Raw genomic sequence first — 24390 nt, 5'->3', positions numbered from 1 at the left:
CGGAGGTGTTTGGAATTTCTGTGAGGTGAGCAAATGCCTTGTGGTGCAGAAAACTGATAGGAGCATTGCAAAGTTGCCTTGCAGAGTTTTCACTGAATTGCTGTCTCTTCGTTCCACCCCAGGGAATAGGCACATCTTTCTGCCCCTTAGTATTCACATGTCCCATGAGAGATGTGTGCATCATGAGGAGTTCGTTGGAGGCTTTGCAAAGGCTTCAGATTCTTGGCAGGGGAATTTTGTGCAAATACGAGATCAGCCTGCTGAGGGCCCCCTTTGGGCTTCAGCCCAAAATTTGAATACCACTGAAGTCACCCACGGCTGATTTTCATTTACAACAAGGCCTTTTTACACTGCTCCTGTGAGAATCAGGCCCAAGATATCCAGAAGTTAACAGTGCCCATGGCCCTGTGAAATCCTGTCGACTAAAGCAGGATTTCATGTGTGTGAAGGGGTTTGACCTCACAGAGCAGCTTGCCTAGCGAGTTAATGTACCGTGCCACTTGCTCTCCTTTATTCCTTTGACAACCTTTCCACCCGCTCACAGTTGAGAGATATGGGCGTAATGAAAGAGAACATAAAATCTCTTATACCATGACTCCCAGCATAATGAAGTCACAAATGTCAAACTTTCTGAGGAAATAATTACAGTTATTCTGTTGTTAGACTGATGTTTCTTTTTTAATAAAAGTCTGCCACAGACAAGATGATTTCTTGCAGGAGGGCATGACTGGGACATCTGAAAGTTTTATTGTACCTGTTATTCTTTGATAATTGTATATACCTATTAAAATGTGACAGTAATAATGTATCCTTTTTTAGCTGCCCAAGGCAAAGCAAAGGAGAGCGCTAATATGCTCGCTTAAAAAGCCAACCACATGGGGTTTGAATAAGTGTAGACAGAGTAGTTGGCTGCCCCAATAATTTATTTTAAAAATACACTTTATTTAATATAGAGATCAACTAGGTAAGAGTGAACAGACACAATCATTACAATTCTGTGGAGAGGCTGGATAAGTGTTATTATTTTGAGCAGTTGTTAAAAAAGGGGTCAGGCAAAAATTCTTTTTTAAAATTGAAATCAATATTAGTCATGCACCACAATGCAGAAATTCCCAATACAGGTTAAAAACATTACTTTATCTCCAGTGTGGGTGATCATAGTTTTATTTTGTTTATTAAGTGGTGTTTCTCTTACAGTCAGAATGCGAAAGCAAGAGTTAAATTCTAATAGAAAAGTAGATCAGTTTTCAGACTTCCCATTCAATAAACAATCCCTTTCTTTCTAATCCAAAAAGATTGTTAACCTTCAGAATTCTCCTAGAAAATATTTTAAGTATGAGAGCTTTTCCATGTTATTTATCTACCTTGCAATATTCCCTAATTAAGAGATCATTGGAGCTGATTCTTTCCCCCTCACCCCACCCCATACATAAGCTAAAATACATATGTAGTAATGTTCTGGTCACGTAGGGCCATTGCACTATGGTATCATGACAACTACAGCATGCTGAATGTTAGTTAAGTATACTGTTATTGAGAAGCAGACTGCTGGAGCTCTAAAATATAGTACTAACTCATACTTGAGTAGATGCTTTGATTTAGTTCCAGGAGCCATTACACAGACATGGTTACAAGTTTACTACCTTTCATATTTTTCATCCATTTTTTATATATGTGGTCAGTCCGTCTCCTCCCTTAGAAGAGAACTTTGTGTTAATTACTTCATATAGGTCGATAGATTAGATTAATTATCAGGTAGCAGTGATATACTGCATTCAGTCTTAACAGAACCACTGGTGCTGTTACCTTTATTAAAGCTTCACTTTTATTAAAAAGGTGCTAATACTAAGATAATAAGCAAACATTTTTTTTTAATTGTGAAATTAATGAAAAAAAATGTATGACAAAGGCATGAATGAATGAATTAGCTACCTGCATTGATAGCAAACAATATTTGTTGGAGAAGTTATTTGGAATACATTATTCAACAAAGATTATTCAACCAACTCTAATTTGGGTTCAGCCCTAAGTATGGAGCCATGATTCATAATTATGATGCACTTGCACTCCTCCAAATTCATAGATTCATAGATTCATAGATGCTAGGGTCGAAAGGGACCTCAATAGATCATCGAGTCCGACCCCCTGCATAAGCAGGAAAAAGAAGTTCTTCCTAATGTCCAATCTAAATCTGCTCTCTGCTAGCTTGTGGCCATTATTTCTTGTAACCCCCGGGGGCGCCTTGGTGAATAAAACCTCACCAATTCCCTTCTGTGCCCCCGTGATGAACTTATAGGCAGCCACAAGGTCGCCTCTCAACCTTCTCTTGCGGAAGCTGAATAGATCCAGTTTCTCTAGTCTCTCCTCGTAAGGCTTGGTCTGTAGGCCCTAACCATATGAGTGGCCCTTCTCTGGACCCTCTCCAGGTTATCCGCATCCCTCTTGAAGTGCGGCGCCCAGAATTGCACGCAGTACTCTAACTGCGGTCTGACCAGCGCCCGATAGAGGGGAAGTATCACCTCCTTGGACCTATTCGTCATGCATCTGCTGATGCACGATAAAGTGCCATTGGCTTTTTTGATGGCTTCGTCACACTGCCGACTCATGTTCATCTTGGAGTCCACGAGGACAAATGGAAGCTTAAAAGGTAGAAGAGCACTTATTAGACAGTCTTACATATGCCAGAACAGAACACTAGCAGAAACCTCCAGGCAGGTTTGCAGTTCAGTTTTTTATTTTAAAGGGTAGGAGGTTGCATATGAACAGGTGCTTTATGAAGGAAATAATTTTCTGCCCCACCCCGTGCTCTGCACTGCCCTAAGGAGCTGGGTGCAGGGAGTATGAAGAGGGCTGTTCTATTGCAAGTGATGGTTGTACCTCTAATGCTTCACCTGTACACTGAGGAAGGGGGAAAGGGCTGTGCTTTTTGAGAGACAACCCCTTTTCTGCCTTCTTCAAAGTTTGGTCACTGCCCACTACTCAACACCATAAGCCAGAATCTAGCTCCTTATAATTCCCATACCAAGTTTGGAACTTACTCAGATGTAATTGCATATTTAATATATTCTGGGCAGATCTACACATGATATTAATGCGGCTGAATAAATTCTGACGCAGTCATGCCAGAGTTTATTGCTCAGGTGCCCGGGACCGCAGCATGTTGATCCAGGCTGGAGTAGCCCCAGTTGACAGCGGGTCCTGAGGGTCAGCCTGCCAGCCCGGAGCTGCTTGGACCCAGCTCAACATGCTGCAGAGGCCCTGGCTGGTGCATGAGGGTGCTTTAGTGCAGGGCTAGGCAACAGTGAAGCACCCTCGTGCACCAGCCAGCCCCATCAGTATCTACACATACATTGTAGTGGAGTAAATAACTCTGCTGTTGGCTAGTAAGGGTGTACAAAGCAGGCAGTATATGATTCAGATTCGGTTTCAGCCCAGTTCAGGGGATAGTGATTCAATTTGCTGATCTGGATCAGTGTCCTGATTTGATTTGGCTGAATCTGAACCTGAAGATTCGATTCTGCTTTGGAGAATCAGTGATTCGGCCATAGACACAGCTTTATATGTTTTTTCTATGTACCTCAAGGTACCAGGCATGGCTTATGAATGCTGAGATGGTGGAGTGGATGGAGCGTCCCATGGGAGCGTGGGAGGGTCCCCCCCGCGCTCGGCGTCAGACCCAGAAGTACTTCCAGTCCACTTGTGGGTCCACCGCCAAACGCACAGGGGACGTCCCCCCAACCCCTGGCTTGGCGATCAGCCATTAGGGGACCCAGGGTGCCAAGCTGGGGGGCGGGGAGGTCCCCTGCATGCTCCGTGGCAGTCCCAGAAATGGACTGAAGCACTTCTGGTCCACTTCTGGGTCAGCTGCTGAGCACGCAGGGGACCCCCCCAGGCTCCCATGGGACGCTCCATCCACCCCACCATCTCAGCGTTCATGAGCCACGCCTGGTACCTCGAAGTACGTAGAAAAAACATAAAGCTGTGTGTATGGCTGAATCGTCGAATCTCTCCAAATTGAATTGGAGGCTCCTGATTCAATTCGGATTCAGAGATTCGGCCACTGAGTCAGGCCAAATCTCCTCCGAATCAAATCAGTGACCTTCACACAGCCCTATTGGCTAGTACTTGTGGCTGACAGTACTATCCTACAGCAGAATTAATTAGTTTACCCTGTTCTAATAGCATCGCACATGTAGACTGTGACATTTTACTGCAGAGCTAATTAGTCAGCTCCACAGTAAATGACTTATATAGATACTCCCTCTGATTCTTATACTGCTTTTGGTTTCATTCAGGCCTCATTTGACTCACCCCCATCAAACCGACTGAAGTCAGTGGTAGTTGGGTTGAATGCAAATTGAGTAAAGACCTTAGGATCTGGCTCAGTGAGAATGTTCTCTATATTCTCATACTGCAAGCCTATCTTATTCTTGCAAATCTCTATATTTTTAAAAATATTTTTATAATAAAAAATAAGTCATATGGCAGCAATTTGTACATGATCTTCCAAGGCATGCTTTTCTTTGGGTTTAAATAAAGTGATTTTTTTAATTTTGTTTTTAGAAGTCTCAGCACAGACAGAGATTTGTGAAATTCAGCAAGATTGGAAGCCTTCATTTCTCAGCAATGAAGAGTTCACACAGCTGATGTTAGAGGTAAAAATGCATGTAATTTTGCCTAGATGTCTAAATGATATGAATGTACATATTCTTCTAAAGTAGAACTTTGTCTCTGATCCCAAAAAGAGAAGAACTTCAGATTCTACCATAATCCGCCATTACACAGAGGTGCCTCTAAAATAAGGACTTGAAACCTGTACATGTCTATGCATGAACAACCACAGTAGTATTAGTTCCCCACTATACGGAAGCGGTGTAGGTAATAGAAGTCTGTAGTAGAAAAAAATTATGTAGCTGTTCCTTAAAAGTAACACACAAAATATTTAATATTTAAATATTATACATTCTGGAGAGGAAAAGAGAAAGCAGTCGTTTTCTCTTTTTTGTACATCTGTTATCATTTAATATTTATATTTCAGTAGCATATAAAAGGCAAACATACCAGGTACCTCTTGGTGCCAGGTGCTGTACAAGCATGCAAGATGACAGTTCGTGTTGCCTCAGTGTTACTGTATTTATTTTCAAGCTGCTAAGAGATCTTTATTATAAACAGGGAGCACAGTCATTTTGCAATTATAGCATACTTATACATAGCCTTTCTTAAATATACAATAGGCGCTTCAAAATCTAATCAAGATTTTTAGGGAAATTACTCAATCTTTGTGTAGGTTTGATATGAAATGCAAATGAGCTGCTCAAATTTGGTTTTTTCTTTTAAATAATTACAACCTTGTAGAGAGCTATCTTTCCTGATACAAAAAAATATAAATATTAACTTGGTGTTGGTACATCACTTATTTTATTTTTGCTTATTTGTTTTCTCATGTTGTGATTTATGAGCGCTTGTATGAGTTTAAAAAAAGTGCCAAAGACTGGATTCAAATTCATAGATTCATAGATGTTAGGGTCGGAAGGGACCTCAATAGATCATCGAGTCCGACCCCCTGCATAGGCAGGGAAGAGCGCTGGGGCTAGATGACCCCAGCTAGATGCCTATCCAACCTCCTCTTGAAGACCCCCAGGGTAGGCGAGGGCACCACCTCCCTTGGGAGCCCGTTCCAGACCTTGGCCACTCGAACTGTGAAGTTCTTCCTAATGTCCAGTCTAAATCTGCTCTCTGCTAGCTTGTGGCCATTATTTCTTGTAACCCCCGGGGGTGCCTTGGTGAATAAATCCTCACCAATTCCCTTCTGTGCCCCCGTGATGAACTTGTAGGCAGCCACAAGGTCGCCTCTCAACCTTCTCTTGCGGAGGCTGAAAAGGTCCAGGTTCTCTAGTCTCTCCTCGTAAATGGTAGGTGCTCAAAGGTACAAACAGTCAGCAGGCATCAGTGGAACAGTGGGCATGAGTAGAAAGTCAGGCAGCCGCTGACCCTGCAAAAGAGGGGATAGCTACACATTCTGCCAGCATTACATTTTAGTTTGTCATGTTTAGTTTTCTTCTCCTTAAATATTTAATTTTCCTCACCATTGACTCTGATGCATGCAAGTCAGTGGTTTTCAAATTTCCTGAAGAACCCTTTCATATCACTTCTTCTGTCAAGGATCCCCTACCTCTATCCTAAAGACTGATGCTGATCCAGACAAACTGTCCCCACAGCGGTGGTGCACTGACTCCCAGCCTGCTCTGCCATTACCTCCAATCTCTGCAGAGCCCCTGATGACCTATCGCAGAACCCCAAGGTTCCATGGAACAGAATTTGAAAACCACGTTATGAAATTGAAAAGACTTAATAGTTTCGTATCTCACAAGTGTTCGTTTGTTAGAATCCATCCAGGGATTTTATACGCAGGGGCCTACTTAAATCAAAGTTTTGTAATTTTTGTGGAAACCATGAAAAACGGCAATCTCCACAATCACTGCAAAAGATGGCATTGGCCACAATTTCCCAGGAAAGCAACCAAAAAAAAATCTTATTAAAAATAAAATGCTGGCTCCCCAGTGGGAGCCAGCAGTCCTCTCTGCCCCTGTGGCCTGGCTTTGCAACCTACTTGGGTGGGGCAGCACAAAAGGCAGCTGCCAAGATGGCAGCTGCCCCCTTGTGACTCTCTGTCAATCAGCACTGACTGGCAGGGCTGCACAAAGAGCAGCCAGCAGTCAAGATGGTGGTCACCCCCTCATCCCTCCTTCCCCTGGAGTCTCTCCACCAATCAGTGCTAAGGGATGGAGCATCTCCGCGAGTCAGCACCAAGAGGTAGGGCAACCATCAAATAACCATGAAATTGGCTCTTTGGGCTGTGACCAAGCTACAAAAATTGCTTTTTCTCACCATGAGTTAGGTAGGTTCCTATTTATATGGCTCTCCATCCCTTATATATTGTATACCAGTTTTTAAGAGACCCTTAATTCACATTTAAACGACATAATTGTACACTCTCATTTCAATGCACAGGAATTTGCGTACATACGTTCTTTTATAATGAATACAAAATGTTTCCTTGAGACAGGAATACATGAATGTCTGGATGATTTAGTGGCCTGGACCTTTGCATGCTACTGTCATAATTGTCAAGAAAAGATTTGAACATGAGTAAATTTATTTTTTTTAATCATATAAATAACCATATCATGTTTAATACTATGAGTCTTCATAATCGGTGAGCTAGTGCTGAGGGGATATCAGGTCATCCTTTTGATCTAGTAAGTCAGTTATTCTTTTTCTATCTGTTTCTTCTTCTCACCCCCTTTTTTGCTTCCCTTCCACATGACTCATCTCCCCCCAAGAGACATTTTTCATTAACGTTTGGATAAGATTCTGTTTGATATTATTCTCTGTCCAGTTATAAAAGTTTGAGGTCCACTTCAAGCAATAGCCTAAAAGAACAAATGGAAAGTCAACAGTAAAATGGTTGCTTTCCTGATAGTACCCTTATCCTCCGTTGTGGGAAATTTGCAGTCAGCTTAAACAGGAGCAGTATTAGACCCTACCTGTACGTCTTGGATTGTTACAGCTGAATAACCGTTAACGAGAGATTTGCTGTCCTAAATAGGACTATTTGCAAATAAATAACAAAACAGAATTATGTCTGCATACATTAGCTTGATTTTACCACAGAAATTCAGATGCGAGTCAGTTTGTATAATTTGCATCAGATATGAAATAAAGCCTCTAATAAAAAAAACCTTCACCATAGTAACATGCACAATCCAGCTGCATTGCAAAACCACTTATCTTTTCCATGGGTTAATAGCAATCATGTTTTTAGAAAACATTTTGAATGTACTAAAGAACAACATTACCTGCACCTAAATTTAACAAAACCAAACTAAAATTAGAAGAGCTAGAGGGTTTCCAGAGGTACTGAACAAATTCTCAGTACATCTGCAAACCCTCTGCCCTTTTCCACTGAACTTAATGGCCAAATTTTCAAAGGTTTGGCGTGCACCAGCAGATCCCATACACTTATACAGTTGTGGGTGCTCAGCAGCCCTGGAAATGAGGAAAACTGTTTGTCTGTTCAAAAACTACCATTTTTTAAAACATTTACTTTATACAGCGCTGTCCAACTGGTGGCCCAGGGGCCACATGTGGCCCTTGTGCGATTAAATGCAATTCCTGGGCTCCTGCCCAGCTGCCCCTCCCTTCTTTGCTTTAGCTCAAACCACAAGCTGGTCTGGGGCAGGGCTGTGCCAGAGGAGCTGAGGACAAGCCTTGGGCAGTGTAGGCATGCAGTGCAGTGGTGGGCCAGGGGGCTGTGCCCATGTGGGAAGGGGCAGTACAGCAGTGGGAAGGGGCACAGTGCAGCAGTGAAGGGGGAAGAGCTTTCATGGTGCATTGGTGGGAAGGTGCGCCCATGTGGTGCAGCAGGGGTGGTTGTACGGCATGTGACTCAGGGAGGTCCCTGGCTTGCCCTGTTGTGGCCTGTGGTTAGTGTGCAGTCTCCAGCCACTTAGAAGCTGGATAGCATTGGTTGAACGTTTTGGGAATTCCTGTAAGGGGCCAAGCCACCCATCGTTCTCTTTGACCTCAGTGGAAAATAAAAATATTTAGTAGCTCACAAGATCAACCCCTTACACTGTTTTGACTTGGGGGTCTTGCAGTGTAGCATCATCATCAAGTGGTAGTACTCCCTAGATTTGGTATACAAACTGCAACTTAGCTGTCACAATAATCTGATTGTTACCTGTGCTGTAAACAAGTATATTCAGTACCACACACATGAGCTCTGATCCAGTTAGTTAATGTTCACAGTGTTGATGCTGTTCAGGTACTACAATGACTGGCAGCAGTTTCAGACTTTAGATGAATTGATTTATTGTTCCAAACCTGCTCCCACAGTAGTCAGTGGGAGTTATGAATTATATTTGAGCACGTACCGTAAGCGCTTCTTAATTTGTTTGATTTGTTGTGGGTTTTTTGCTGTTGGAGTAGATGAGACCTTGGTTTAGACACGTGTGCAGGAGGTTTATCTTAAAATGGAGTCTGCTGTTACAGGCTTTGGGGGAAAATAGTTTTAAATAGAATCTCCTGCAGAGAGAGCTGGTAAGAGGCTGATGCTTCACTTAAATATGAGGGCTGGAGAATCTACTGCTATGTGGGACCTAAGTGTTGCTACAGCCCTACTGTGGTCCTCTGCTCAGGTCTAAATGTCACTCCTGATAAATAATCTAATACTGCACTCTTTAAAATCAGTTCAGACTGAGGCTACAGTTTATTTGGTCCCTTATGTTTCTTTTGTTTACATGAAAGCAGAATAATATACAGTTTACATTAACACAAATGGAGATTAATGTTTTTGTGGAGAGCTACCATTTGAGATGGTGCTACATCCTTTTGTGATGTTTTGCTATTTATACAAAGCTAAAATGTTTCTTTTAATAGCTTCTAAGAATCCAAGCTTAGTCATTTTGCATGATTAAAATGTGTGTTTAATTTAAAAATATATACATGAAATGTTCCCACAAGCCTTTGGTTGCCTCAGCTAATATATTTTTTTACCATACTACAAAGAATGTTGTATAAGCAAAGTTAGACTGTGAAATCAGAGAATTACTGTTCCACATCTTGAGAGAATGTCTCTACAACCTAATAAGAATACGGTGGTAAGGTAAAATGGACAATGAAACTATCTAAGTATATCCCCCTGTCTTTTCCACATGTGTATTTCCCTTAGGCATTAGATGGCTTCATTATAGCAGTAACCACAGATGGAAGCATCATATATGTCTCTGACAGCATTACACCTCTCCTTGGACATTTACCGGTGAGTAATTCTGACGTGCTGTTTTGTAAATACAAATTATGGGGTCAAACATCAAGAACTGAATGTAGTGCTTAATATTGTGAGTAGTGAGTGACACTGACATTGGTAAGACTATTCACTGTGAACCCATACACAGGCTGGGACCTCTGTTTATTTCTAGGACTAATTAAATAGGAGAAACATTTTCATGAAAATGTTGTGAATTTTCTTCCTGCCTTGTGGTGATCTTTTTTTCTTGATGAAATAAGAAATGTTGATTTTCAAGAAAGAGAAAAATTATCTAGCTAGGTTTCTGTCCTTCAAGTGTGATTCATACATTTCAGTTCCCTGTTGTTGTGAAGCATTAAAACTAGGCTGGACAAAGCTCAGGAGGATATTCCGACAGCGAAAGGGACAGGATGACCTGACTGAATTTTTTCATCTTTGATTTCTAAAAAAAATTTTTTTAAATGGCTTGCAGAAGCTGGGATGGTACAAGTGAGGGCAGTGGCATGTTAATGGGTTTACTGAGGTCTGATTCTGTTTCCATTGAAGTGAAAAGCAAGGTTGCCATTGAATTCAGTGGAACAGGATGACATCCTTAATTAGTTGAAAAATGGCATCAAATTATAAGGGAGGTGAAGGTCTGCTTCATCTGGTGCCTCCTAAAGGAATGCAATCTGCTCCCAAGAGGATGCTGGTAGGGTGGAGCTGGTGCTCGGTGATTCTGTGTGTAAGGGTTACTGGGTGTTAGGAAGAAACAGATGTGCTATGCTTTGCTGAGTCTATCTTCAGGAACAAGAGAGAAGGGGCTGCTTTTTAACTGTGCTCCTCTTGATAATCTGGTATGGGGTCAATGGTACAATAAGGCATCAATCCATCCTTCTTTTTATTTTTTTAATAGCTCAGTTCTCATTCTCTAAATTCCCTGCCAATAAATACTTCTATTACACACTCCTTTTTCTTTTTCCTTTACTTTTGCGTAGGAAAAGTGCAGTTATGTTTTTCCCTCTGTCACTTTAGTCAAATGGGTTGCATCACATCAGATATTTTTAACATATCCTACCATGCTATAATATGATCCGAAATTATTTTCTTCTCAAGTGAAAAACAAGTATGATGGAATAAAGAGGTTACTGGTGAACGCAGGAATATTGCTATGCAACAGTAACGCAGTAGCTAAATCCACCTACTTCATTTTTCTTTAATCCTCCACAGCACAGGAGCTCAGTAATCTACCACTTTTCTGTCACATGCGGGCAGAAAGAGAGCCCTTCATGCTGTCCTGCAATCTGTTGGGCCTTCGTTTACCCGCTTCTTTCCATGGGGTTTCTGTACTTTTCAAGTCTTATGAGATGTTTGTCTCAGTAATGCGGAGAAATTTTTTCCTTTTTCTTTTTTTATCTTTTTTTTCCCTTTTTTGCTTCTGGTTTCTAGTGGAAACTGAATCAAATTCAGGAAAGCATTCCTCTTCGGGGGATGCTTAAGTCTCCCTGGCCACATCTACACAAGACACTGACTGTGCTGTTGTTATTGCGCAGTCATTTAGTACTTGTATAAACCATGATGCAATGCTACTATGCAGTAGTCTTGGGCTACTGCGCAGTCAGCGTCACAAAAAAGCCAGTCGGTGCTACTGCACAGTGACATGGGGTCCTGCACAGTCATTTAGTACTTGTAAAATTATACAAGTACTAAATGACTGCAAGTAACCCACATTACTGTGCAGTAGCACTGACAACTGGCTTTTTCTGACGCTGACTACACGGTAGTTCAAGACTACTGCGCAGTAGCATTACATCGCAGTTTCTGCTACATGACGCTACTGCGCAGTCGTCTTGGGCGTCTCAGTCAGCATCTCATGTAGATGCGATCTCTGAAGACTTAAGCTCTATGTGAATAAGGTGGAATTAAGCACTTCCCTAAATCAGAGCCCTAAATGTAAAACCAGCTATTCCCATGTGCTAGTAATTTATAGCAAATTATCCAGTCCCAAATAAGAAAACTGAGGTGTTGTTATTTCTGATTTGTATTGTGATGGAACCTAGGAACCCTAGTCACATCTGGAATTTAGGCACATGAGTCTCGGAATGCCATCCACAGAAACTTGAAGTGCCCAGTATCTTCTAGGTCAGTGATTCTCATCCTGTAGCACACAGGCTACATGCAGCCCAGTCAGTGCACTGCTGCAGCCCATGTGACATCCTGTTAAAATATTTATAAATGGATACACATAAATGGAATTAAGTTGTGTGGGTGTGGCCCGTGTAACACATTGAGAGCTACAAGTGCGGCCCACTATGGCAAACAGGTTGAGAACCACTGTTCTAGGTGCTCCTTTGCGTGCTCAGAGGCACAGCTTTCTTAGCTGAACTGAGCAGGTAGGAGGTGCCTGAGCTCTGCCTAAAGCTGTTTGGGATTCAGATATTAGACTTCCATATGCCTGTGTTCCTAAGGGGCCCAATCTTGTAGGCAACCTCAGAATTCCCCTAATAACTCACCTCGCTGGGGACAGTCACCTCGCTGGGATCAGTTAACCCCCTTGTCTTTTCCTGCCTAGTGCAGCAGGACTGGACCCGATGAGCTACAAGGTCTCTTCCCTTCAACAGTCTATGAATCTATGAACTCTGGCTTCAGCACCTGCAGCCAGCTTCCCTAAAAAGGCTGGTAATGGTGCTTTCTTGTGCATAATAATCTACTAGTTAGAACATTCACTTGGGGACGTCTATCTTGCTGGGATCCTTTGACCCCAGCTAACTTCCTGCCCCTGGGGCAGGGGACTGGACTCGATGATCTTCCGAGGTTCCTTCCAGCCCTCATGTCTATGAAATCTATGAAATGAAAGGCTTGTTCTAGGCTCCCCTGGATCTGACAGGTTTCAGTTTTATATCTCCCACCCCTGTGAGAGTACTCTAACCACCTTGCTAGAAGCGAAGCTAGCCTGGGTGAACCCAACATCTATCCTGTTGAAGTGTAACCACTAGGCAGAAAGGAATTCTGGATTCTGGTCCCTGGTCCCAGTACTGTTTATGTAGTTTATCCTGTGATTACGTATTGCAAAAAAAAGCATAAGCAGACCCAGGAGCAGAAACTAGAAGCCTGGACTCCCTTCTTCCCAGGTGAGTGCTTGTCTTCAATGGGCCTCAAGAGTCAGTCTCCCCCTTGCCTGCTTTATCTCTTGCATTTCTTACTGCCCACTGAGTGCAGCTCAGAAGAGTTTATTGGCATGTGTACACTGTGGCACTAAGCTGGCTCTACTGCTTTCAGTTCAGGAGCTAATTTCCACAGAATGGATGCAGAGCCTCTCAGTACAGTGTTAGGGTAGGGGAGTCTAGGAAGGGGATTCAGCTGGGAATCCCAGCCTCTCCTAGGCACCTATCTGCTTGCCTGAGTCTGGAGGAGAGATGAGATTACAGACACATCCTGTCAGCATTTCCTGTTGACTGGTTAGTCATCTCTCTGCCCAACATGCTTAGTATGGTAAATACCAATTCTAGGCCTCCCCATTTAAGTATATAGAAATTTGACTCCTAGTTTATGTCTCTGAATTCTATGGGTCCCTAACGTTTAGGCACGGGAATGCACATCAAGTATCACTAGACATAAAGCACAATGTAAATCTGGCCCTAAGCTTATACAATCAATTAAAAAAAATCAGTGTGTAAAACAACCTCACCAAACAGGTTTATGCACCCATAGAAAGGCAGCTGAGAATTTAATAAATTAATCTGTGTGCATAAAGTATACAAATGGATACATCTGTTACAAGATCTGATTGCACATGCAATTAGCTGGCACATTTTGCACATGCACCCTTAGTGTGCGATAACTTAGTCCCAGGCTGCCTATATTATTTTATAATTGTAAAGTGGATTAAATCACTATTTTAAAAGCAATTATAGCTTATATTGTGTGCTTTCAGAAACTGTTTGTAAGCTATTTTTCATTGTTTAAAGGGCAAGCCCAGCCTCCTCCTTCTGTGTCTGCAGAAGGAACTACTGTAGTACTGCTGTTTTTGTGGGCAAGAGGAAGGCATGAGTGGGCAGGACACAGAGCAGGGAGCCCTTGGGGCTATTACTGAGATGCTGAGGATCTTTTATTTCAGCAAAAATGTGAAAGACCAGATTGGTTTTATACATTTCTGAAGTCAGAACAAATAAATTCCATTCTGTTTTTATGCAGCTTCCTTGACATTCTAGAATGAAATATTTTAAAGTAAGAACCCCGCCTACAGTTAATTTATGCAAGGAATTCTTGCTCTGGTTTGTTATATTTTTAAATTACCCATTCCTACAGGATATAGGTGCCACTTTTAGGTTTGGTTGAAATAGAGATCGAACCTTTGCACCAAGACTGGTGATCACTCAGTGACAATATTCCACTAAGTCTGCCCAGAGCTTGAAGTGTTTCACAACAACATGAGATACCACTCATCAGAGGCAGATCCAGGGTGGGTGCAGTGGTGCAGTCATCCCCCACCCCTCCACTTTGATTCTTGGTCCACCCAAACTTTAAAACTAATTGCCTGGCAATGGCAGCAGCATTTCTATTCAGGCAGCAGTGAAGGAGTCATTTGTCTACACGGTTCATTGTAATCTATCTGATTTCTTCTAAACTCTTCATTCTACTGGTGTTAACAGCTCCTTCTCATATTTAATGGTCTTAATGTTCCACCAGTCAAGCTCTTTTCTTTTGTAATTCTGCTCTCTGTTAACTCCTGGTAATGTAGCTCCTATTTCACAGCCTTGCAAAGCATTTTTAACTCTTGCTAAAAGCATTAACTCAGGTGAGCATTAACTCAGGTTTGTAGATTCATAGATTCATAGATTGGAAGGGTGGAAGGGACCTCGGAAGATCATCAGGTCCAGTCCCCTGCACCAAGCAGGAAAGACAACTGGGGTCAGGTGACCCCAACACGGTGACTGTCCAGTCTCCTCTTGAAGATTTCCAGGGTAGGCAATTGCGCCACCTCTGGAGGGAGCTTACTCCACAGTCTGGATTCCCTAGCTATGAAGTAGTTTTTCCTAATGTTGAGCCTGAAATGGTCTTCCAGGAGTTTGTGACCATTACTTGTAGTTTTCCCCTCGGGTGCCCAGGTGAACAGTTGTTCACTGAGCCCTTGATGTATGCCTCTGATGTAGCGGTAAGCTGCCACCAAGTCCCCCCTCAGCCTTCTTTTTTCAGGCTGAAGAGTCCCAGATCCCTCAGCCTTTCCTTGTATGGCTTGCCGCGCAAGTCTCTGATCTTACAGGTGGCTCTTCTCTGAACTTTCTCAATCACTTCTTTGATTTTTCTGGAGAGCATTGATTGATGCATGCCAGGGTAATGTTAGCCTTGCTGGCTACAGCGTTGCATTGCGGCTCATGTTCATACTGTGGTCTGTTATTACCCCCCAGGTCCCTTTCATTCATAGTGCTGGTCAGGTTGGCATTGCCAAGCCTGTAGGTATGGAAATAACTGTCAGTGAAGCGTTAGATGCACTGTCAAGATATTCAAGACAGCTGGATTTTGTTTTATGAATCTGAAAGAGATGTACATTTAATTCTAATGATTAGAGGACTAAAAAACAAATTTTGATTGTTGCCTAGTTTGTTGTGTTTTTAATACAGAATTCATAGTGCTGGTCAGGTTGGCATTGCCAAGCCTGTAGGTATGGAAATAACTGTCAGTGAAGCGTTAGATGCACTGTCAAGATATTCAAGACAGCTGGATTTTGTTTTATGAATCTGAAAGAGATGTACATTTAATTCTAATGATTAGAGGACTAAAAAACAAATTTTGATTGTTGCCTAGTTTGTTGTGTTTTTAATACAGAATTTATGATATAGTGAATTTATGCACATTGCAGTAAAGTTATATCTGTTTTTTTGTTGATCTTAAAATGAGTAATACAGCTCTAGGACCCTATCATATTAGTAAAGATTCTACTTTTTGCCCAGAGCAAAATGGTGTTATGTTATATGCCATGATGCACCTCACCATCTGCACCCCCTTTTCAAAATCCTAGATCCACTCATGCCATTCATAATAGATTGTGCATGTTTCTGTATTATCATAGAATCATAAAGAAGTAGGGCTGGAAGGGACCTTGAGTGGTCATCTAATCCAACGCCTTGATCTGCCATCTCCTGTCTTACATACTGCGATATGCGATATAGTTAACAAATACTATAGTTAACACAAGAAAAGACAACCTTTTCTTAAAGCTATTACTTCTAGCTGTTCTCAGAGTCAGGCAGGGATCTTTACTAGCAATTTGCAACTGCTCTGCAAGGATTATTGTCATAAGCAAAGGCTAGAGACTTAGGAGTGTATCCTCAAATACACCAGGACATAACCCCATGAACAAACATTCACATACTGTATTCTTGCTAGAGTGAAGTGGTACATCCTTACAAAACAGATTAGTATCAGAATATCAAAGACCAATCCAAAGTGGGGTTTGGTGTGGAAGAAGCAGGGTGGAGGTTGAACAGTGTTGCCCCAGGATTCCTTTTAACAGAGACCACCAAGGATTGACATGGCCCCTCATCCAATTTGGTATCAAGTGAACTTTATTAGTAACCCCTAGGCTTATTACAAGATAATTATCCTTGCAATATAATGTGGTAAGCAAGGTTCCCTCTAAGCTACATGCGTGCATGCGTGGCCACGCACAAAAAAAAGATCTTGCTATTCATTAACTTTTTAATGCTGCACACCTGCCCAGAGCAGAGCTGGGCTGTGGCTTCCTAGAAACCTGGAGCGCAGCGGAGGCACTGGAGCCAGCGGTAAGTTACTGATCAGCTGCGCTCCACTCCTCACCATGCCGGCATCCACACGGGGAGAGAGAGTGGCACAGGGCTGGCAGCGGCTCCTCCCCAAGATGAGGCAGGGGTGGGGGCAGGGGCAGGGGCTGGGGCTAAGACAGAGCCACGCACCGTGCAGGCTCTACTAGCTCCGGGGAACTGCTCCGCTCCCCAGCCCCTTTGGGTGAGCTTTGCCCCGAGCCCTGATGCCATGTGCCTCCTCGCTGCCTTGTCTGCCCAGTAGCAGGACTCACAAGGCTCCACACTGCTTTCAGAGGCACGGAGGCAGTATTGATAATTTTTGTAAGAGTGATGAAATCTGCCAGATAGGGCAAACCAGGCATACCTTCAGTGTGTCAGTACCTGAGAGCTTTGCAGAGTATGTTAAATGATGTGATTTATATCTGTCACATGAAATCCACTCTTTTGCATGCTGTCCTCAGGTGGAGAATTATACATAAACATTTCTGTTTTGGTAGGGTTTTATATTTTAATTTTTTTTAAATTAAATATATAATATATATAGTTTAGTATTTCAAGACTCTTTTCTACCAAATAATGCTGTGAGAATAATTTGTTCAGCATGCCGAAATAGGGAGGCGAGACCAATTCGGGAATGGACCAAAGCGGTGCGCTCACGGACCAAAGCAGCGCACTCACAGACCGGAGCAGCATGCTCACGGACCACTAAGCCTTAGAGGGAAAGTTGCTGGTGAGCGGTTCCTTAGATGTTACAACAGCGACCTTTGGTGGTACCAGCCTCAGATCCTCTGCTGGGTGTGTGGGATGTTAGTTTCTGGATTCCTTGTTACTCAAAGCAAGAATTCCAAGGCTGCTCCTGTCTTCCCAGGGTGGCAACACAAACACACACTGTCTCTGTATTTGTCCACTACTTTTGTAACTTTCTCATCTCAGACTGTCCAATCCTCAAGTTTCTTACCTCATCTTTTTATATAAGGTACTCCAATCCTATTCCCTTTTTGGTTTTCTTTCCTTTTAGGGAAACTACTGTGCCTGGTTAGCCCACCATACCAATCACAGCACTCATTTTTTTAAGCACCTTATAAGGCACTCTATACAATTTAATTGCTTAGTTCCGGGAAGGCCTAAAGTTATGCTAAGAGCCTGAGCATAACTCAGTTTGCCCGCTACAAGCAGCGTGGCATTGCAAGGGAGGCCTGTCTATTCCCTGTCCTTCACCCTCAGCTTGCTAGAAATCCTCTTATTTCAGTCTCTGAATTCTTGTCATCCAGCAGTTTAAATTAGGCACCCAAATCCTCCAAGATTAACAGAAAAGAGAAAAAGTGCTATGTTAGAAATTACACATATTTTTGAGCTGTGTAGAACATATGTTGCAATTAAATAAAGTCTTCCTGTATTGGTTTTGGGCTGATACATTTGTGACCCATTTGGGTACAATTGGTGTTTTGGTTCCTGCAATCAAGTGTGAATAAATACGTAGACGTTTCTGGTGACAGGATTTGCAAACCAGAAAATGTAGGATAGCTCCAAAGTATAGCCACATAGCTATGCAGCACCGTAGTTCTTTTGGCACTCTGCTAGTAGTTGCTGTGATACAGCTTCTGTCTGGTTTACTTGCCTCATTCAGCAATGAGTCTTTCTGGACATGTCTACATGTTCATTAATGCACAGTAGTCACTGCATATTTAGTTTAGCACTTGCTTAATGAAGTACTAACTAAATGTAACTACAGTTACTGCGCAGTAGTGCCGGCACATTATTTTTTGTGACACTTACTGCACATTAGACTATTAACACTGTGCAGTAGTATATTAGCATGGTTTTTGACTGTCACGCTGCTGCACAGCATTATTAGGCTACTGCACAGTAAGCATCTAGTGTAGGCGTGCCCACTAGTTGTCATAGTTTCATAGTTTTAGGGTCGGAAGGGACCTAATAGATCTTCTAGCCCGACCCCCCGCCAGGGCGGGAGAACAACAAAAGAACCCTAAAAACAAAAAATGGGACTCAAATGAGTCCAGCCAGGTAGGTATCCAGCCTCTTCTTAAAGATCCCCAGGGTAGGGGCCAGCACCACCTCCCTTGGAAGTTGGTTCCAGCTCCTAGCCGCCCTAACTGTGAAGTAGTTTTTTCGGATGTCCAATCTGTACCTCCTCTCCATCAACTTGTGCCCATTACTCCTTGTTATGCCAGCGGGGGCTAGGGGAAACAGCGTCTCCCCCAAACCCTTCTGGTTCCCCCTAGTGAGTTTATAGACGGTCACCAGGTCCCCCCTCAGCCTTCTCTTGTGGAGGCTGAATAGGTTCAAGTCCCGCAGTCTCTCACTGTAGGGTCTGCCCTGTTGTCCCCGGATCATGCGGGTGGCCCTCCTCTGGACCCTCTCCATGTTGTCCACATCCCTCCTGAAATGGGGCGCACAGAACTGGACACAATACTCCAGCTGCGGCCTGACCAGCGTCGCATAGAGGGGGAGGATCACCTCCCTGGCTCTACTCGAGATGCACCTGTGGATGCACGACAAGGTCCGGTTAGCCCTGCCAACCATGACCTCGCATTGTCGGCCCATGTTCATCTTGGAGTCAATAATGACACCAAGATCCCTTTCCGCCTCCGTGCTCTCAAGTAGGGAGCTCCCCATCGTATAAGTGTGCTGCTGGTTCCTACTACCCAAGTGCAGCACCCTGCACTTGTCCGTATTGAAACACATCCTGTTCCTGTTTGCCCACCCCTGTAACCTATCCAGATCCTTCTGCAATCTCTCTCTCCCTGCTAGCGTGCTCACCTCCCCCCAAATTTTGGTGTCATCAGCGAATTTAAACAGGTTGCTTTCCACCCCAACATCAAGATCGCTGATGAAGAAATTGAACAGCGCAGGCCCCAGGACCGAGCCCTGGGGGACTCCACTACCCACCTCCCCCCAAGTCGAGTATGATCCATCCACCACCACCCTCTGAGTGCGACCCTTCAGCCAATCTGCAATCCATCTGACTGTGTAGGCATCTATGCCACAGTCGCCTAGTTTATTAATTAGGATGGGGTGAGAGACGGTGTCAAAGGCCTTGCTGAAGTCCAGAAAGACTACATCCACCGCGACACCTGCGTCCATGGCCTTTGTGACCTGATCATAAAAGGCAATCAGGTTGGTCTGACATGATCTCCCCCTAATAAATCCATGCTGATTGCCCCTGAGCATCATTTCTGATGCCGGCCCATCACAAATGTGCTCCTTGATGATCTTCTCAAAGAGTTTCCCCAGGATTGAGGTAAGACTGACGGGCCTATAATTGCCCGGGTCCTCCCTTTTCCCTTTTTTGAAGATGGGGACCACATTAGCTACCTTCCAATCATCTGGCACCTGGCCCAAGCACCACGATCGCTCGTAGAGCCGTGCCAGGGGCCCTGCAATAACCCCAGCCAGCTCCCTCAGCACCCTGGGGTGGAGAGCATCCGGACCCGCTGACTTGAACGCGTCCAGCCCCTCCAGAAGCTCTCTAACCCGGTCCTCCCCAACCTGAGGTCTGAAGGCGATCCCCTCGCGTCCGGCTTCTATCACAGCAGGGAAGTCCCGGTCCCTGCACAAGAAAACGGAGGTGAAGAATTGGTTAAAGAGGTCCGCTTTATCCTCTGACGCAACCACCAGATTGCCCCGCATATCCTGCAGGGGCCCCACATTACCCGGCGCCTTCTTCATCCTCCCAATATATTTGAAAAAGGACTTTTTGTTATCCTTAATCCTGGACGCTAATCCGAGCTCTATCTCCGCCTTGGCCTTCCTAACAGCCCGCCTGCAGGCCCGAGCAGAGGAGGTATACTCCTCTTTGGAGATTACACCCCCCTTCCACCGGGCGTACGCCACCCTTTTGGCAAGCAGGCATTCCCGGACACCCTTGGTGAGCCAGGGGGGCTTTTGGACACTCCTGCCCGCCTTGCTTCTTGTCGGGATGGACACCCCTTGGGCCCCGAGTATCGTTTCCTTAAGGAACGACCACTCCTCTTGGACGCTGAGTTCCTCTGCCCTCAAGGACCCCAGTTCCTCTCCCACTAATCTCCTCATCTCACTGAAGTTGGCCCTCCTGAAGTCTAGGGCCACCACCTTGCTGCGGGCCCTTGACACTCTACGCTGGATGGTGAATTCCAGCACGCGATGATCACTATTGCCCAGGTGGTCAAGAACCTGGAGGCCTCTTACCAGGTCGTCGCCTGCGGCCAGGACCAGGTCCAGCAGAGCATCTCCTCTGGTGGGACTGTGCACCTCCTGAATCAAGTGGAGGTCCTGCAACTCGGCCAAGAACCTCCTGGAGCGGTCCGTCCCGGCTGACTGCTCCTCCCAGCAGATGTCCGGGTAATTAAAATCGCCCATGACAACTACATCCCTTGCTTTTAGTGTCTCCGCAAGCTGGCCTGAAAATTCCCTGTCCAGCTCCTCCTCCTGATTGGGGGGTCTGTAATAGACCCCCACCGTCAAATCCCTCTCGCCTTGCCCCCCCTGGATCTTGACCCAGAGCACTTCAGCTCGCCCTTCCCCTGACCCCATACTGCTGGCAGAGGATGTGTAGTGCTCCTTGACATAAAGTCCCACCCCCCCCCCTGATACCCACAGGCATGCCAGAATAAGGAACATGGCTTTAAGTGAAGAGGTAATGTACAGGAAGAAAAAGTAACTATAGTATACTACATACAAGTAACTTTTTATATGTGGTTACATGTAGTTACCTGAAAGTCTGACCAAACTTATAGAAGTGATGCCACCAAATTTAATATTCACTTGTGCAAATACCTACAATGCAAATATCCAAATGACAAAACCAGCATGCACATGCTGATTAGGTTCTCAGAGCATATACTTGAGTTTATACCATTCTAGGCCCTTGGTGCTACTCAGGGAGAGCTTTAATGATACCTGTAGCAGTGCTAAGCACACACGGTAACAGAGAAGAGGCATAAACTTAGCTTGCTAGGCATCTTTTCACTAATCACTAGTTTAGGTTGATTACAAGTCTGCGCGAGATACACAGTGAGTCAACAGCCACTATAGCTCCATTCTTATACTAGTTTTGGGTTACAGAAGGACTTTACCAAGTGTCAAAACCAGCAGCATAGGGACCTAGCCAGGTGCCCGGTACACAGGGGCAGCAGTGACTTCCAGTTGCTGCTGCAGTTTACAATTGCAATCACATAGCTGTCAACAACCACTTTTTTTGCTTGTCCTTCCCCTGTCCCACCCATCCCACCCCAAGTCAGCGCCCAGGCTGGTTGCCATGTTTGCTCTGCCCGACTTATGCCACTGCCCAAAACCACAGTCTTGCTGATCGATTACACTGATGCTGTGAAGGTGCAGAAAACTGCCCTTTGGAGGCTGGTACCAACCCATCTTGACCTCATCAAGAAAGATGTCCTGAGTGTCCTCAGTCTGTTCTTATCCTTATGGGATGGTGTCCCGCCTAGCAGCTCTAGATTTGGGCACCATCTTCCACTCCAGCGATGGCTGCGACTCCTGTGGGGGCTGTACCATGGGCGACCGGGCCTGCAAAGAACAGAAATAGGCATCAATTTCGTCCTCTGCCTCCCTGATCCCCCTCAGCCTACTCACCGCAGCCTGGAGCTCACCCACCTGCTCCTCCAGGGCACTAAGGCGTGCACAGGAGGGAAAGGCCGGGAGACCACCAGGCTCCACCCCCGCCCAGGGCCCCGCCAAGCCCCCTCCGCAGACAGGGGGGCAAGGGGCCACCGACTCCACCATGAGCTCCGTCTGGGTGGAGGCCTCAGAAGAGCCCGTGGTAGGCGGCAGCCCCCGGGCAGGGCCCCTGGCAGCTGCGCTCCGCGTCTGCATCACCATGCCGCAGAGGTGCGCCCGCTGCCTACTCCCTGGAGGAGCTACCCTGTGCAGCTCCCTCGCGCCCGCCTTACGCGAACGCCGGCGCGCTCTTACAGAGCGCGCCTGTTTGCGCGCACTATTCGCGCGCGGCTCCCTGCCGGGCGAGCTAAGGCGTCGCCGAAGGGCTTCCCCTCCAGATCCGCCTCAGCTGTGCTGCGCTGTCTACCCCACTTATCTTAGGGGGGAATCAGCTGTTGCTGCCCCCGCCGCTGGTTTCCTCCGCTGCTGCCGCCTCCGCCGAGGTAAGCAGGTACACGTGTGGGTGGCACACGTGCACCGTGCTCCCCTCGCTCCTGCTCCCCAACTGCCAAAAGATACCTGCAGAACTGTTGGACAAAACTATAAAGTATACTTCTCAACCTGATGCATCTGTGTCTGTGACTGGTTTAGTGACTACACTCTTGGCTGTCTCCCTTGTCACCTACCTGCAACTTGCCTGCTGGATCTGGTCCAGGATTAGATTTCTAAGATTAGCTTGCTGATCATTTCCTGTGACTCAGGTGTGATTTGTGGGATATTTGCTTCCTGGTGTATATTTTATTTGGCCAATCAAGGAATTCTGTTTTTAGTTCTAATGTGCATGCCTGCAAACCTGAACTCTACAGAGGACAGGACTTGTCATGTAAATTGGTATATTTGTTTATTTGCACCTTATAGATTGATTAAATATAGTCTGTAAGGTGCAAATCTATCCTGCCTAACTTCAGACAAGCACTGCCAACTATTTCTGTATATTTGTTTATGGCCATAAAAAATGTTGGCATTCCTCAGTGGAATAAATGCCAGGATAGTCTTTAAGTACCAGATCCAGTGGGTGGCCAGGTCAAAAGAATCAGTGTTACAGACTCTGGTGTATTGGTGAAACCCATCAACATACCATGCCAATGACAGGCACAAAGGCACATAGCTAAACTCATCCACAGTAGAACAATAGAAAATTCCCTTGCAGCTGTGCAGAAGAGATCCGCAGGTCACATGTATGGGACAGGACCACCCTATGCATATCATGTATCAGAAAATATTGTTAACATTAATAATACATTTTAAATTCTATATGGAGAACCAAATGCTTGGCTCTTATAAGTAGCTACAGCTCCACAGAATTCAAAAAGCTTTACATCAACTTTATATGTACTGCTGAGTAAAAACAATTAGCAATTCAGTAATGCTTGAGGAGTTGAAGTCCTTGCATTGACAGTAATTTACACTACCCCAGAGCAATAGGTAATATTTACACATTACAGAAGAGGAATAGATGGAAGAAAAAGTGACTTCTTAAGTCCACATGGTGAGTCAGAGGCTAAGCCAGGACTCTAGCTCTACTATATGGTAGGACTCATGTTTGTTTTCCACCGGTGGATCACTCAATGTAGACCACAATCTATATGTTCCTGTATATGTGTGAAATTAAATAATACAGTTTATTTTATATACATATAAAGTGGGGGTGGAGGAGGGGTGTGTTTGTGTATAAATCCAGCTGTAATGGCAATAGATATATTGGCAATAATAAAAATATAATTAATACAGCCAAGGACAGAATATTATACTATACTATATTATACTGTATGTATAAATGGTATCAATATGGTTTTCGAACTCTATTTCAAAATATTTCAATACATATTCCAGCTTAAGTGTAGATTGCATGCAGAGCAGCAGGCATGTTTGGAAAGCACACTGGTGAGTGCTACCACCATCTGAGTAAACACATAAATAAATAATAATGATTAATAACTTGCCAGTTTCATATCAAGCTAACAGATTTTCAACATGAAATACTGCCTGATAGCAGCCTTTCTCACAACACGTGAAGCTGTGTCAGTATGCCAGCTCAGTGTGAGGTTGTCTAGAATACCATGGATGTATGTTAAAGCTGTTAGGAGGACTACTTAATCTTACCACTTCTTTTTAGTCACTTTTCCAGCTGAAGCCAGGGAAAAA

General features: G+C 44.4%; 1 protein-coding gene across 2 annotated transcripts in view; it reads left to right on the top strand.

Moving 5' to 3' along the window:
- Nucleotides 1–24390, top strand: part of NPAS2 (neuronal PAS domain protein 2) — an 88108-nt gene that overhangs the window by 5057 nt on the left and 58661 nt on the right. Inside the window, exons 1-3 of one of the 2 annotated variants that reach the window (XM_014525067.2) lie at nt 2586–2647; nt 4564–4655; nt 9734–9823. In XM_014525067.2, coding sequence (XP_014380553.1) covers nt 2605–2647; nt 4564–4655; nt 9734–9823 — 225 coding nt within the window. In that variant the 5' untranslated portion in view covers nt 2586–2604. Of the gene's footprint in view, nt 1–2585; nt 2648–4563; nt 4656–9733; nt 9824–24390 lie in introns of those variants that run through there. The other variant, XM_014525066.2, reaches the window with a different exon arrangement.

This window comes from Alligator sinensis, unplaced genomic scaffold, assembly GCF_000455745.1.
Source record: "Alligator sinensis unplaced genomic scaffold, ASM45574v1 scaffold462_1, whole genome shotgun sequence".
Taxonomy (NCBI): Eukaryota; Metazoa; Chordata; order Crocodylia; family Alligatoridae; genus Alligator; species Alligator sinensis.
Note: the sequence above shows the minus strand (reverse complement) of the source record. Positions and strands in the feature narration are given on the sequence as shown.